At 38.6% G+C, this 15,434-nt stretch overlaps 1 protein-coding gene across 3 annotated transcripts in view; it reads left to right on the forward strand.

The window, feature by feature from the left end:
* The window catches only part of NBEA (neurobeachin), a 433,179-nt gene that overhangs the window by 181,383 nt on the left and 236,362 nt on the right, over positions 1-15,434 (forward strand). For all 3 annotated transcript variants that reach the window (XM_056858518.1, XM_056858519.1, XM_056858520.1), the window contains 2 exons: positions 5,111-5,219; positions 9,830-9,996. In XM_056858518.1, coding sequence (XP_056714496.1) covers positions 5,111-5,219; positions 9,830-9,996 — 276 coding nt within the window. The remainder of the gene's footprint in view (positions 1-5,110; positions 5,220-9,829; positions 9,997-15,434) is intronic.

Consider the following 15,434-nt stretch of genomic DNA (forward strand, 5'->3'; position numbering starts at 1 on the left):
TTCATGGCAGTAATTGGTAGGGGGAAGACCAGGTTGTACCAAATGGCATCTGTGCTGATAAACTGCTTATGTGGAAGCAGCTGAAAACTGATGTGAATTTAATATAATCTCTGTGGCAAAGGTTAACAACTACACAGAGGTCCACACATTGCTTGGAATATTTGGACATAACAGGATATGCACCAGCTAAGCAAGCAGACCACACAAAAAAGTCTCTATCCCCGTTACATCCCAGAAAGTCACCAGGGCTTCTGACGTTTTCAGCAGACTTTTGCATGATTTGCTTTTGCCTCAGGGTTGTTTTGTTGTTGTTGTTTGTTTTGAAAACAGGTATGTGGTATGTATCATGCTGTACTGTAAACACTGGACGCATTGCAATTTTGTGACCTGCTTTTAGCGGACTGTCTGTTGATCAGTCCAAAATATTGCTTCCTTTGCTGCAGTGAATGTAAAGCAAATGAACACATTTTTTTCTTTTTATATATATATATATATATATATATATATATATATATATATATATATATATATATAATTTGTTCATTTGCTTTATATATATATATATATATATGTGTGTGTGTGTGTGTGTATGTTAAAATGTGTATCAGAGCATGAGCTCAATGCTCCAGCTTTTATTTCCTCAGTTTTTGATTTCGTCCTTCTGATTGGCAAAGAGGAAATTGTTATAAATATTTATTCTACTTAATAGCAAAAGTTTTGAATGCAGCTCATCAATCATAGCTGGAGAATGCAATTGTGCTGTTGTCAACAATTAACAGGACATAAACAGTTGATGAATGTGCAGTAGAATTAAAGTGCTCCCTTGAACAGCCTGAAATTATAAACTGGATCATTTAAAGGAATCTAACAAAGGAGCTTTATAATTAAAACAAAGCAAGGTTAATGGAATGTAAAATTGCATATAATTACTGTGCAATTATGATTGAATTTTAAAATGTGAAGAGCAATGCAATAGAATTTGTGAATTGGATTTGCACAATTCATTGTTGGATTTCTGTTGTTTTAATGGTGACAAGGATTGAAAACTGAATATACAATGGATTTTAAAAATCTGGCAGCATGCTTTTCAGAATGATTCATTTTTCCTTTTGTGTGAATTCATATCATGTGTGCCAAAGAATTTAAGATATTCAGTGGATTTTTTTAGAATTCCTTTAAATGGCAGATTCCCATGTTACACATCATCTCCGCTCACTTCCTGTAAAAGCTTGCCATACAATATTGTGTATATGTGTGTGTATGTGTAAAAACACAGGTTCAGAATTCATTAGAACTGCATTGCTTTTTGGATTCAGGCCTATGTAATGCAACATTGACTTCAGATTCAATTGAGATTTCTAAATTTGAATGGTAGTAACCAGGCTGACCATGATGTGGGAATAAGCTCAGTGCCAAGATAAAAATTGCAGTTTATGTGCTTAAGGCTGTGATCCTAAAGGGGGAAGGGAGGGCTGAAGTGCCTTAGGAGCTGGCATGACCCTTCGGGCCCATTTAACCCAGGATAAGGAGCCCTGATGCTGTCACAGCTGGCATGCACGGCCACGCTGGGACGCAACGCAGAGACGCAGGGCTTAGCTGCCAACTAGTCCCCGCGCTGGAATTCTGGGAGGCGTTCCCGTGACATTCCTGGGGGCGGAAGTGCCTTTAGGCAGCTTTCTAACCCCTTCCACCCCAGGGACACCCCTTCCCGCAGCGTGGCTATGCCATTTTTTTTTATGGCATAGCCCCATTGATTTCAATGGGGGATTTTGGGGTAAGTTTTATTTTTCATTTTGCGGACGGGAATCCGCTGTGGCATAGATGCGCCTCTCCCAGCCACCGTTGAACTGCCCCCCCCTCCAGGATTGGACTGTAAGTTCCAATGAGAGGTATGTTAGCTCTGTAAAAAATTGGACTTTTTTCCTGTGAACAAGTGCCATATCTGATTCCACCCCCCCCCCCCTCACAGCTTGTCCAGGCATAAAAGCCAGGATGGGACTCGGGGGTGCGGGTCAAGAAAGAAAAGGTCTAAACCCCCACTGAGATTATAGATAATTCACAGTGGGTAGTCATGTTAGTCTGTCTGCAGTAGTAGAAAAGAGCAAGAGTCCAGTAGCACCTTAAAGACTAACAAAAATATTTTCTGGCAGGGTATGAGCTTTTGTGAGCCACAGCAGGTATCTGAAGAAGTGAGCTGAGGCTCACGAAAGCTCATACCCTGCCAGAAAATATTTTTGTTAGTCTTTAAGGTGCTACTGGACTCTTGCTCTTTTCTGCTACTGAGATTATAGAGGTTTTTTTTTTTTTTTTGTGGTTCTTTGCACCTGGCTATCAGAATTATTTCTTACATTTCATCCAGATATTCTTCCTTAATTGCTTGGTGTGTGTGTTTTTCTTTTCTATGTCTTCATCTTTGATTTAATACTGTCTGCTTTCGAACAATGTTGTAATACTTAATGGAAAAATGATGAAAATGTATATTTTAAAACTAAAACTTTAGGTAAATATGTAATATGCATTGGAAAGAATTGTCAGCTGGTTCCTAAGAGTCATTGCTCATGCAGATAAATACAATTATGTGCCACAGTTATTGTGACAGTATATGACAAAATTTGACTTTACACTGGCAGTGCTGAGGTTTTAGATAGGCATTGCAAGCAAATATGTTAGCAGAAGTCTTTGAAAAAGATCGGTGTTTTACAAAACATTAAAAGTTACTCCAACCAATTGATATGTCAGTCATATTCCCTGGTGTATTTAACCCAAGCCACAACACAGATTGTTGTCCAGGGATGGTTCTTAGCTGCCAAGGATCTTTAAATTAGAAAATTTCAGTTTTCCATCCTGTACGTTGGAAGTATATTGCATGCTACGTGTAGGGCTGTAGAGTTTTCCCCACTTGGTATCTCTTTTTTCATATAATGGAAGTCTTTTTTATTTTCATTGCTAGTATTCCCAATTCATTTGTTCCTTTTATGTCCTTTCTACATCATAAAAAATACAAATAACATTGAAAGATGCATGCATTTTACAGGAAATGTTTTACAGGATAAAATGGCATAACAATAAAGATACATGAATTTGATTCACACACAGGAAGCAAAATTAAAATTGGAGTTTTCAAGTCAAACCAGACGAGATGAGAAATTTGACAGCATCCCTACTTACATGGGAACACATTTAAGAAAGTTCTGATGGCTATTTTTTCTGAAGCTGATGGCGGGGTGGGGGGGCTCATTTTGATGCAGGAAGCACTGCAGGGGAGAAAGTGGCTTAGCCTTTTCCCTATTGGCTAATCTTATTCTTGAAGTCAGCCCTCCAGCTGCTCCCCCTCCCCCTTTTATCTCAGATTTCAACATGCTCAAACATTAGACGAAAGAGCTTGAGAGGCGGATTTGGAACACATGGGTATCCCTTGGGCCTCGGCTCCTCCTCCTTCTTGAGCTGCTTGAAATGGGGCCCCTGTGAAACTGTTTTCCTTCAGAATAGAAGCAGCTGTCAGGCTTTGTGTTTCTGTGTAGCATGTACTTCGCCTTTCTGAATTCTCCTTCAATGTCATCTTTAAAAAGATAATAAGTAGGTGACAATGGAAGGCAAAGTGGAGTGACTACATAAGCAAGGCACCTGTTCGTTAGAGGAAGAAATATTTTAAGAACATCCAAGAACATCCAATTTGATAGTTGCATGGCTGCATCCTTTGTGACATTCAAAGACCTCTTGGAGTACCGCTGCTTGGGTCACAATATACCTGGGCCATAGAGTTGCCAGCTCCAGGTTGGGAAATACCTGGAGATTTGGGGGGCAGAGCCTGAGGAAGGCGGGATTTGGAGAGGGGAGGGACTTCAATGCCATAGAGTCCAATTGCCAAAGCGTCCATTTTCTCCAGGTGAACTGATCTCTGTTGGCTGGAGATCAGTTGTAATAGCCGGAGATCTCCAACCACCACCTGGGAGGTTGGCAACCCTACTGGGCCAGCTCTTACTAAAGGGCAAGTCACTGAGCAGTAGTTTGTATGGCAGTATAGCTGCAACCAACATTACTACACAAGGACACATTATAAAATAAAGGTTGAAGCTTCTAGGAAAGAGCCTGACTCTTCCCTTGGCTGAGAAAGTTTTCCAGCGACTCTTCCTACACCCTTGACACTGAGAGACACTGTCCTTCAGTGTTACTACTCTGAAGATGCCTGCCACAGTTGCTGGCGAAACGTCAGGAAAGAAAATTCCAAGACCACGGTTACACAGCCCGGATAACCTACAAGAACTCTGACCGTGAAAGCCTTCGACAATATTTTCCAGCGATCTTTGTCATTGAAGCAAAAATACAAAGGCAGGATTTTTAAAGCACTCATCACTGCCTTAAATCTGCTTTTGTTAAAGGCTGTGATAACACATTGATGGTTTTCAGCTGGATCAGGCTTTTAAGCCCGTTTTAAGTATTAGGTTTCATCCAAAGAGCCTATGAGCTTTGTTTTGTTTTCTAAGAGAGACTGAAGCGGTGGAGAAGAGGTGATATCATCAATTCTGATTTTAGCAGACTTTTTAAAGTTAGAACAATTCAAAATTGTCTTTAAGTAATGATAGATAACAACTAATGATGATTTTAAAAATTAACATTGTGGGTTGGATCCACTGCAGAGTTTCTGCTTGTGCTAGAGAGTAGGAGCACAAGAAAAAAGGACCATGGTAGCCACTTCCGCTTGTGCAAGATCTTGTAGAACCAATTTCTAGGCACTATAAATGTAGAGGGAGGGAAGCACTAGGTGTTGCACAAGATCTTGCACAAGCAGAACCGCACTAAGTGAATTTTATGTTTCTTCGTGTACATTGCTGGATCCAGGCCAGTGTGTCTGCTTTCTCAGGACAAACAGATGCCAAATAAAACACTTGCTTATAAACAACTGCTGCTTAATTATGGGATCTGATACTTCAGTGAACTTAATATACAATTTCTTTTGGTAGATTTTGTCTGGTTTTGCAGAACAATTTTATTCTAAAATTCTTATTTTTCTGTTGATGGTAAGAAATGTAGTTTATGATGAATTCAGTATATGAGAGGTTTTTTCATAGCACATATCAATACTGAATTTAGTTTGATTTTCTCTCTCCAGATTATTGTGCCATGCAATGAAAGACCACATAGTGCGTGTTGCAAATGAGGCAGAGTTTATTTTGAACAGGCAAAGAGCTGAAGATGTACATAAACATGCAGAATTTGAGGTAAGCCTGGAAGCTGATGAATCCCTGCCTTTCTGTTTTCACTCACCTACCACCTACTCTGTAATGCCATAAAACATACATTTTTAAAAAAGAGAAATTAGACAGGGGTAAACCCATGAAATTATTTATAGTTTATACATACCCCTTTATCAGCAGTCCTACTCTCCTGATATAACGGGTTTATAAAGATTCAAGGTGGGTTTTCTCCTGGTGCTGCCCATGCAAGTTACTACTGCAATTACTTTTTCATATGTAAAAGTGCTCTGAAATATGGTATGAAGTAGGTGGACCATTGCATTGTAAAAATAATGCTTCATGAGCAATGTGGGATTTCGAGCAAACTATCTTTTTAAAACTCCTGCACACTTATTTAGCTTATTTCTATTTTATTAGAATTTGTTCAAAAGCATCAGCTCTGTATATGAACTTGAGGGTACCATTTTTTATGTTTTATATTGTGTATGGGTAATAACATGGCTTGAATGTTGCAACTGAGAGTTTGCTACTGCCTCTCACAGCAGTGGAAATAATCTGTGTTTACAAGGAGCCTGTTTGGGCATAACATTCTGGAAATAATTCTCAACTGATAGGAGTGTGGATATATGTGCATTCCTCCTTATCACAGGGGGAAAAGAGTTACAATTAACTGGACGGTACTATATGAATGTGGCTATCTAATTTTAATTTGGATAATTCCAAAGAAGTCCATAAAATTAACATTAGTATAAACCAGTTACTTTCTTCCACTGCAGGAGTCAAGAAGAGTGTTCAAAACCTTGAAACTCATTGGGTTCAGAGTTGTCTCTGGGATATAACTCCTGAACAATTGCATTAATTTATTGTCGAAGGCTTTCACGGTCAGTGTTCATTGGTTCTTGTGGGTTATCCTGGCGGTGTAACCACAGCCCGGATAACCCACAAGAACCAAATTGCATTAATAATTCCAGTCAAAATAGCTTGGTTTTATTAAGGCCCTCATAATGTACTCAGTGCCATAAGAATATAATAAAATTATGCTGTGCTGAATTCCCATAAATGGGGCATGTACACCAATGTCACTGTTCTATCTGTGTTAAAATATGAAAGGTTGCATGTAATAAATTAAAACACATCATAACCAATACTTAAGTTTGCTAACTTCTAGGTGGAGCCTGGAGTTCTCCCAGAATTACAACTGATCTCCAGACAAGAGAGATTAGTTCCTCCAAAGGAAATGGCAGCTTCAGAGGGTGGGCTCTATGGTGTCTCAAATCCCTGTTGAGCTCCCTCCCCTCTCCAATCTGTGCCCTCCCCATGCACTACCCTCAAATCACCAGGAATTTCTCATACAGGAATTAGCAACCCTACATGCTTTTTTTAAAAAAAGGAAAACATAAATGAAAAGCAACCAGCAGTGTTTTTTTAAAGGTGTATGAAGTAAAGTATTTAAATATGGGAATGTTAGCAGAGATTTGTCAGACTGGTTTTAAATATGTATGTTTAGACTGTTCATACAATACTCTAGGTCAGAGGTTCCCAAACTGCGCTCCATGGTGCTCTGCGAAACATGTCCTAGTGCTCCATGAAGAGATTGGAAAGAAAAATACTACTGTCATTCAGTTTTAGGTGTCAGGTCAGAATTAGTGCTCCATGATGAATTTCTCTCCTGAAAAGTGCTCCATGACTCAAAAAGTTTGAGAATCTCTGCGCTAGGTACTTGTGCACTACAAGTCCATTTTCAGACTTCCTTAGCAGCATTATGCCATGCTGCACAGCATCTTGACTTTGCAGGTGAGAAGCTTGTGATGGGATGATGGGGTGCTGCGTGGGGAGAGATAGGATGATCTCATGGGCACAAGCTGCACATTTTTACTCATTGGTAACTATGAGAGGACACTGCTCACACTTTTATTGTATGAAATGATTTAGCCAGGTCTACCTTGATAACTCAGAATCGAGGTATATAATTCTGATGTCAAAATTACCGACTTTCCTTCTTTGAAAACATTGCTTGGGTAACAACATTCTTTTTTTAAAATGTGAAGATACATTTATTTAAGTGGTTCAGACAAATTGGACCAGAACAGCTTTCTATCCCTGAAGGAGTCAGTAGCAATTTTATTAATGTATCATAGGATGCTCACATAGGTGTAGGCTACCAGACTACCAAACAAATAAGAAGGATTAGTATGGGATAGGCAGCTTTTCTGGGGTTATCTATACAATTTTATACTTTTTTTGTTATTGTTCTTTTTATTGTGTTGACAACCAGCCTTTATATCTGACATTCTGTTTCTCAGTACATAAAACCTTTACTTCATTTGTCAGCCCAGACAGCAGTCACTTGTCATATGGAAGGGTAACAAATTTATTATCAAGCATATTCTGGATATTTTGAGTCAGAGTTTTTTTTTAATCACATTTACAATTAAGTGTGTATGTCAGAGTAAAGTTTCATATTGCTTCAACAGTAAATAACATTTGATATTTATCAGAGCATCATATTGTAAACCAAGATGACAGTAGAAGATTGAGTTATCTGCCCTTTGAAGAATTTGTTGTGGTATAAGATCTGTCAGAACTCTAGACAAAATAAGAATATTCAATTAACTTCCAGCTTCATTTAGCAAATACAATTTAGAATATTAACCAACGTCCCTTAAGGGGAATCCTTAAGTCAATTTTCTAGTAAGCAAACCAAGATTTTCTCTAACATGGAATTTATATTTTTCATATTTTATTGTCACCTTGATATGTCAAAATATGTGTTCGGCAGGGAGACATAAAATATATGATTTTGAACAAAGTAATAGATAGCAAGGAAGAGATCTAAAGATCCACAGGCAGAGATTCTGAGTGTATACTTGGTCTTCTGAGGTAGCCTTTCCACTGAGGTAGGCCTTTGAGCCTTGAGAAAAGCTGCTCCAGAAGGTCAGGAAGTTTCTCCAGGTGATCTGCTGTTGGCAGCACAAATCTTAAATTTCTTCTTCTTCTTCTTCTTTTTAAATAAAAAAATATTGGAAAACAAAATCTTAAATTTCTTAGTGTGCTTACAAAAGTACTGCAGGACATTACTGTTAAATTCGTACTTAAGTGTAAAAATTGGAAAGGCACACAATTACGTGACTTGGAGAGTTACATGTAGGTGGACTTTCTGTGCTTATTATGCATGGAAGATTCAAGATTGTTTTATATTTTAACAATTATTCACTTCATGAAAAAAATCTTCATTGCTTAAGTAATTATTAATTTGTATGTAGCCTTTTGACTCATCTTTATAGTTTAATACAGTATTAAGAATTAAAGTATAATGTGTGTGTGCGTGCACGCTCACATGTGCACAACATAAAGATCACTCTGGGAACTTTGTTATATGAATGTTATTGAGAAAGTCCAATTATTCTAGAAACACTGTTTCACTCAAAATCCTTTCATTCTGTTAGCATCTATAATTGCTCATGATGAAAAATGAAAATTTGATTTAACTGTCCAATGAGCTGATGAAATATTAACCTCATTACTGAAGAAGATCATTGTACTAATTGGTGCTTCTTGGTACAAGAAGATAAATTGAACAATGAATTAACCCTATAATGCCCTTTTAAAAAAACCTATTTCAAAAGTGAGTAAAATGTGCAGTATTTAATTGCGTTCACATAAAATAGAAGCATACAGTAAAAACACCAGCTTTGCTATTCCTTTATGCATACTAAAAATTCAGATTGGTTCCAAATTATTACAAAAATAAAATAATTGGTAAAATTATCCCAAGATTTTCTGTCATTTTATAAAGCTGTAACATGACACAATAATATCTAAATTAAAACAAGTTTTCAAATTTAAAAGATAATTCCTCCTACATTTGACTATTATAGTGCCTCGTTTAGTATTTACATAAAATGGTGCCTCAGTTAGTATTTACATAATAAGATGTGATGTATTTGTGTATTAAAAACCTAAGGATTTGGAGGTTAATAAATTTAGTATTCCAAATAGAAACAAGAATACAGAAGGCATAGAATCAGTGTCAACAATGTTTGGTCTAGTGTGTTAGAATTGTTTGTTTTGTTTCACATGTTTATGTTATAAAAATAAAAATAAAAAAAAGAATAGCAGCATATTAGCTGACACAGAGAACCACTTTTGATTATCAGAGTTTTGAAAGCAATTTCATGTTTGCTGTGTTGATTCATCGAGTTTGGTGTAAAGGTGCCCTTATACAAATAGAAGACCCTTCTGCTTACAGAAAGCGTTTGCGGGTCCACAGTTTCTTTTTATTCATGTTGCTGGGGGCCCCCTGTTACTTCCCAAGCTATTCCTCTGTCCCTTAGGAGCAGCTTTTGGGTGGCATGGGGTGGATCTGTATAATGTAGGAAAGGAGGAAAAGATCTCTTCCATGATTAGAGCTCTATTGATTGTTCTTTGGATCCAATCCAGTGTTTTATGGCCTTTGTGGAATACTTTATGTGGTTCTTGGTAGAAGAATTCAGTTAAGCAAAAGATACTGTACTGAATTTATACACAGTTTGTAATGAAGGCTGATGACCAAAAAAAGTGAAACATTTAAATAAGCAAAAAATAAACCATTTTCCAGATCTTACTGAAACAGTAAAAATGCTTTCCCTTTTTAGTCACAGTGTGCCCAATATGCTGCCGACCGACGAGAGGAAGAAAAGATGTGTGACCATCTGATCAGTGCTGCTAAGCATCGAGATCATGTTACAGCCAACCAGCTGAAACAAAAAATACTGAATATCCTAACAAATAAGCATGGTGCTTGGGGAGCTGTCTCGCATAGGTACGTTTTTAATCATTGCGACATAATTACATGCCTCTGACCTAATATTTTTAGAGGGATCTGTCGGGTCTTTATAGTGAGCATTCAGAACTGTGATGGGATTCTCCAACATTCACTCACGATCACACAACTCATCATGTGTCAGGGGAACAGCCTAGTGTTGAATGAAATTTTTTAGATTGACAGCTGTCACAGGCAGATCAGTTGTTTGGTGTTAACTTCTATGCCAGAATCCCACCGTTGTTGTTTTTGAAGCAAAACTTACAGTTTTTATGTTGGTGGAGAAAAAAACAACGAAGAAACTCTAAGCAACACCTTAGAATCCAAAGTGGTCTTAAGGTAGAGACCACAAGTTCACAAGGTTGGAAGAGACCACAAGGGCCATCCTGTCCAACCCCCTGCCATGCAGGATCCCACAATCAAAGCACTCCCGACAGATGGCCATCCAGCCTCTGCTTAAAAACCTCCAAAGACGGGGACTCCGCCACCCTCCGAGGCAGCACATTCCACCGTCGAACGGCCCTCATCGTCAGAAAGTTCTTCTTAATGTTTTGGTGGAATTGCTTTTCTCTTAGTTTAAATCCATTACTCCGTGTCCTAGTCTCTGGAGCAACAGAGAACAAGCTAGTTCACTCATCAACATGACATCCCTTCAGATATTTAAACATGGCTATCATGTCACCCCTTAACCTTCTCTTCTCCAGACTAAACAAACCCAGCTCCTTAAGTCTCTCCTCATAAGACATGGATTCCAGACCTTTGACCATTCTGGTTGCCCTCCTCTGAACATGCTCAAACTCTGCATCAGTTCTCAAACTCTGCATCAGTTCCTAAAACTGCATCAAGAGGCCAGGGAGAGAGGGAGGAATAGGATGAGCTCCAAGAGGAGGCTTCTTACCAGCGGGAAAAAAAGGAAAAAAGGGAAAGAGTCACTGCCAGACAGACAAGTTTTTATTGTGGCATTGCCATTCTAAAAAAAACTTAGTAGTCACTGCCATGTTCTCTCTTCATCCTGTTGTCACTGCCAAGTTCTCTCTTCATCCTGTTGTTTGCCCTGTGACCCCGCTCATTTCTCAAGAGAGGAAAGGATAGGCAAAGGCTCTTGGATGCCAAACACAAGGCAAGTGTTACACACATAGATTCTGTGGCCAAACCAAACCCCTGCAGCATGGGAGGCAATATATGTAGTGTCCTTTGCCTGTTGCCTAACAGATCTATGCTGCTACCTGGCTCTGAGCCAAGCCCCTAGCTCATGATGCTGTTGATGCCACCATGGTCTCAGTTTGCTTCTGTGGCAGTGTAGTTGCCAATAAGAATAGCATATGTCCTTCACCTTCCACACCTATGTCCCCAGAGGCTGTGTCTGGCCTGAACCCTTTTGGTGGTGATGGTTACTCTCACATCCCAAGCTACCTCACAGGACTGGAGCTAGATAAAATGAAAAGGGAAGAACTGTGTGCACCTGAACTCTTTAGGAGGACAGGTGAGATAAAAACTTGACAGAATATTCAGCCCTGGGCAAGTGGTGCCGGAGACAACTGGTACATCAATCCTTCTTTTTCTCTAGCACTGGCCTTCAAGTACTGCATAAGCAGAGAAAATGTCCTGTCTTATTTTCCCCCTCCCGCTCCTTCATCCTTCCTTGCAGAATTCCTGTTTTTTCAGCCAAAACTGTGGGAGCAAGTTCACCTAAAAATATAAAAAGTGGTTAGTATTGGCAAATGCATTGAACAACATGCTTATCAGGAAGGTGTCATAAGTCACAGATCCTATTGAGAATGCACACCGTAGCAAATTTAAATTTTGTCTCCATAATGTGCAAGTAGACCAAAGTCAAATATTATAAAATGTCCCAAGTTCTGTCTGTGTCTAATACAAAAGAATATCAGCTTCTTGTGTTTTCCTTTTGGCTCCAGAGATTATCACCTTCTGTCAGATGAAGGTCCGCTATAATTGTCTGTACTTTCATGACCTTCTGTTTAAACTACAGTAATGTGGTTCACTTGAGGTTACCCAAAAGAATGTTTGAACGTGATATCTGGTTTAAAACACAATTTTTCATCTGCTTCCCATGGGCCCTTACATAAATTAATATAATCTGAAACTTCATTTTTAGTAAAGGGGAGGTTATACAAGTTTATAAGACTCTTTTTGATTTGTCAAAATATTGAGAGTCCTAGAGTTGGAATGGACTTTATAGATGATCCAGTCCAATTCCCTATTCAGTTCAGGAAACCCAAACCTAGAGATAAAATCGGGTTTCTAGCCTCTCCCCCTCAGTAATTGGTTCTGAGTCACTCTTACGTTAGCAAGCGTTTCCTAATGTTCATCTGAAATATACCCTTCCTTAATAAGCCAATTAGATCTAATCTTGCCATCTGGAACAGGAGAGAATATGTTCTTGTCCTCTTCGTTGGCCTTCACAATGCCGCATAAAATGTTCAGGAAACTTTGTTATCTTTCTGCACAAGTGTTGCATCTCCATCACTTGAACTTTTTGAAATGTTAATTTTGGGGTGTGTGGTTTATTATGGCACAGATCCTCGCTATCATTAATGAACTACTTATGGAATAGGATTTTCACACCTCTCCCATTTCCCTGTTCAACATATATAGAACTCTGTACAGAAACAGAGAATTGGGAGAAATCAGGGCACCCTCTTCTTCATGAATGGAAGTGTCAAAACAAGGTCATAATTTGGATCGAGGTATGCAATGCCAACCATTGGCATAACACATGTGGAGCTCAGAAACTGGATGACAACCAAGTTGAATTAATAGAAGACATTTTAATAAATGTTAACTTCTGAGGATATAGGACTAGCCTGACTTGTTTGACCATGTTTAATGAATCATTGAAGTTAGCAGCAAATTTACCATTAATTTTAGTAATCCAGGTTTCTTCCTGTAGGGTAAGATTATTTTAAAAGGAAATGCTTTTTAGACTTTAGGAAGTACAAAGGATTTTTTAAAATGTTTTATATGTTAGACCATATTTTTATTATGTCTGGATATGATATGGAAACTGATCCTAAAATACCAGGGATCCCCAGTCTTTGTGAGCCTGTCAGCACTTTTGGAATTCTAACACAGGGTGGTGGGTGCAACCATAAAATGACTGCTGTGGGATGTGGAGGCAAGCACAAAATGTTCTATAGCATGGCACACAAGATGGGTTCCAGGAGACCCATTTTGTCTCTGGCTACACAGCAGTGTTCCATCCCTGCACACTTGCTCCAATCCTGAATACCTTTCTTGGTGTACCAGGGTAGCCTAGGGCTGCCAGGATAACACATCAGTTCTGGCCAAATTTTGATAAGAACATAAATGATTTTTGCAAAAAATAAAATTTGATGTAGTAATGTTATTATCAACTTCCACTTGAATTATAAAGAAAGCTGTTGAAATTGGGAAGATCTGATGACTTCAATAGAAGTTCCTGTCAGGTGCATTACATATTTTAGCTGTGCAGCCTTATTGTGTTTAGTCAGAATAATATCCACCTGTGTTTTTAGCATCTATTATTTGTACAGATAAAGTGCTTTACATAAAGCACTGTCAGCATTATACTGTAAACATCAAAAACTCAAAAAGGCTAGCCCCACCCACTTTCTAAAAATACTTCACAGGCACAAGAAAAGGTTTTGGCAAGTGCCATATTGGAAACATCTGTAATATACCATATGAAATGTTAATACAGCCTTCATGGGTTAATTTACTTATTACTGTCATTGGAGATAATTGCTTAATAGCAGGTCTGAGAGTTTATTCTATGCATATATGATATATTTTCATGACAGTATTTTAATCTTTATACCACTAGTTTTTGTGTTAAGGTTTTTGAACTAAGTAAGATTCTGCCTCTTCTGCTAAGCACAATATATGTGACGTCACAAATTAAATTATAAATTTATATGATATGTGGTATAGTGATTTGTGTCAGATTAATCTCCGCTATGCCGTGAAGCTTGCTTTTTGACCTTGGGCCAGTCGTTATCTCTCAACCTAACCTACTCACATGGGTTTTGTGAGGACAGATGTTCCCTAGAACAATTTCCCTCCACACATCTGCTCTTGGACCATTTACTATCATTACAGTCACTGCTATGTCCTGCTATTATTTACTTCTGTACTAATTATGAGATTGTGGAAGCAGGTCAGCAATATTTAGGCTCTCTGTCACAAATCAGTTCATCAAAAAATTTGGTTGAAAGATGCAACATTAGGCCACCTTTAAGCATAGCTAATATCCTCATGCTATCAAAGGTCTTGCCATAGATAAGACATAGATGATGGTGAGATGTCAAAAGTATATCTAGAATTACAATATGTAATCTGCATAACACCTTTTGGCATTTCTACTGAAGATTTTGAATGTGACTACTTCTCAAAAACCAAGGAAGCACCTCTAAAGTCCACTGGAGAACTAGTGCATTCTGCTTGTTAGGAAGATTCACTAAGAGGGGAGGGACCATAGTTCAAATGCCTACATTGCTACAAAGATCACTGAAGATCACTGAGTGACTTTTAACCAGTCACTTTCTGTTAGCATAACCTAGTTTACAGATCTGTTGTGCATATAAAATTACTAAGAAGACAACTGTAAGTTTTCCTTCAATTCTTGGACACAAAGAAAAATAAATGCCTTATCTACAATATTTGATATCAAACTCTCCCCCCTCCCCCCAAAAAAATGCATTAGGAAGATGGACTTCCTGGCGCTTTTACTAACAGTGAAATGCTTATCTGTGCTAAAAAATATCTATGGAAGCTCAAGTACTTTGGCCGGAAACAACAGCTAGTGCAGTGGTACTCATCCTATGGCTTAAAGTGAGCCACATTCACAATCAGCACCAACCAGAAGAGCTACAAGGTTACTATGTGCCCTTCCTATCACTCTATCAAACACACATATCAAATAATATTAGTTAGGTCTGTGCACCTTTTTTCTGGAATTTTTTGGGTTTTGGTTTGATAAACTCAGGATGTTTTGAAAAGCCAAATATAAGTGATTCAGCTTTTTCGAATAATCAAAAAATTATGGGTTTGATAAACCCAAACCTGAAAAATACACCACACGGAGCTGAACGCTGGGATCCGCGGAGCCCAGCAGTCAGTTCTGCTCTGCCTGCCCCCTCTGAAGGCCACCTGGACTTCAGAGAGGGCCCAGCATTCAGAACCCCGCTTCCTGCCCTCTCTGAAGTTGGTGCACTTTGGAGAGGGCAGGCGGCGGGGATCTGAGTCAGCCAGCAGGTAAGTTAGGGGGGAGGGAAGAGAGGAGGGAGGGAAAAAAACAGTGATGGGGCCAAAACGGCCCCAAATAATGTCAAAAATATCAACATTATCAAGGATCCACTTTTTCGGCTCCCTTTTACTGTCGCCATTTTTTTTACCAGTAGCCAAATGCACATCCCTAGTCAGTAGATTTTCCAGATCAA

Source organism: Euleptes europaea, chromosome 12 (assembly GCF_029931775.1).
Source record: "Euleptes europaea isolate rEulEur1 chromosome 12, rEulEur1.hap1, whole genome shotgun sequence".
NCBI classification, from domain to species: Eukaryota; Metazoa; Chordata; class Lepidosauria; order Squamata; family Sphaerodactylidae; genus Euleptes; species Euleptes europaea.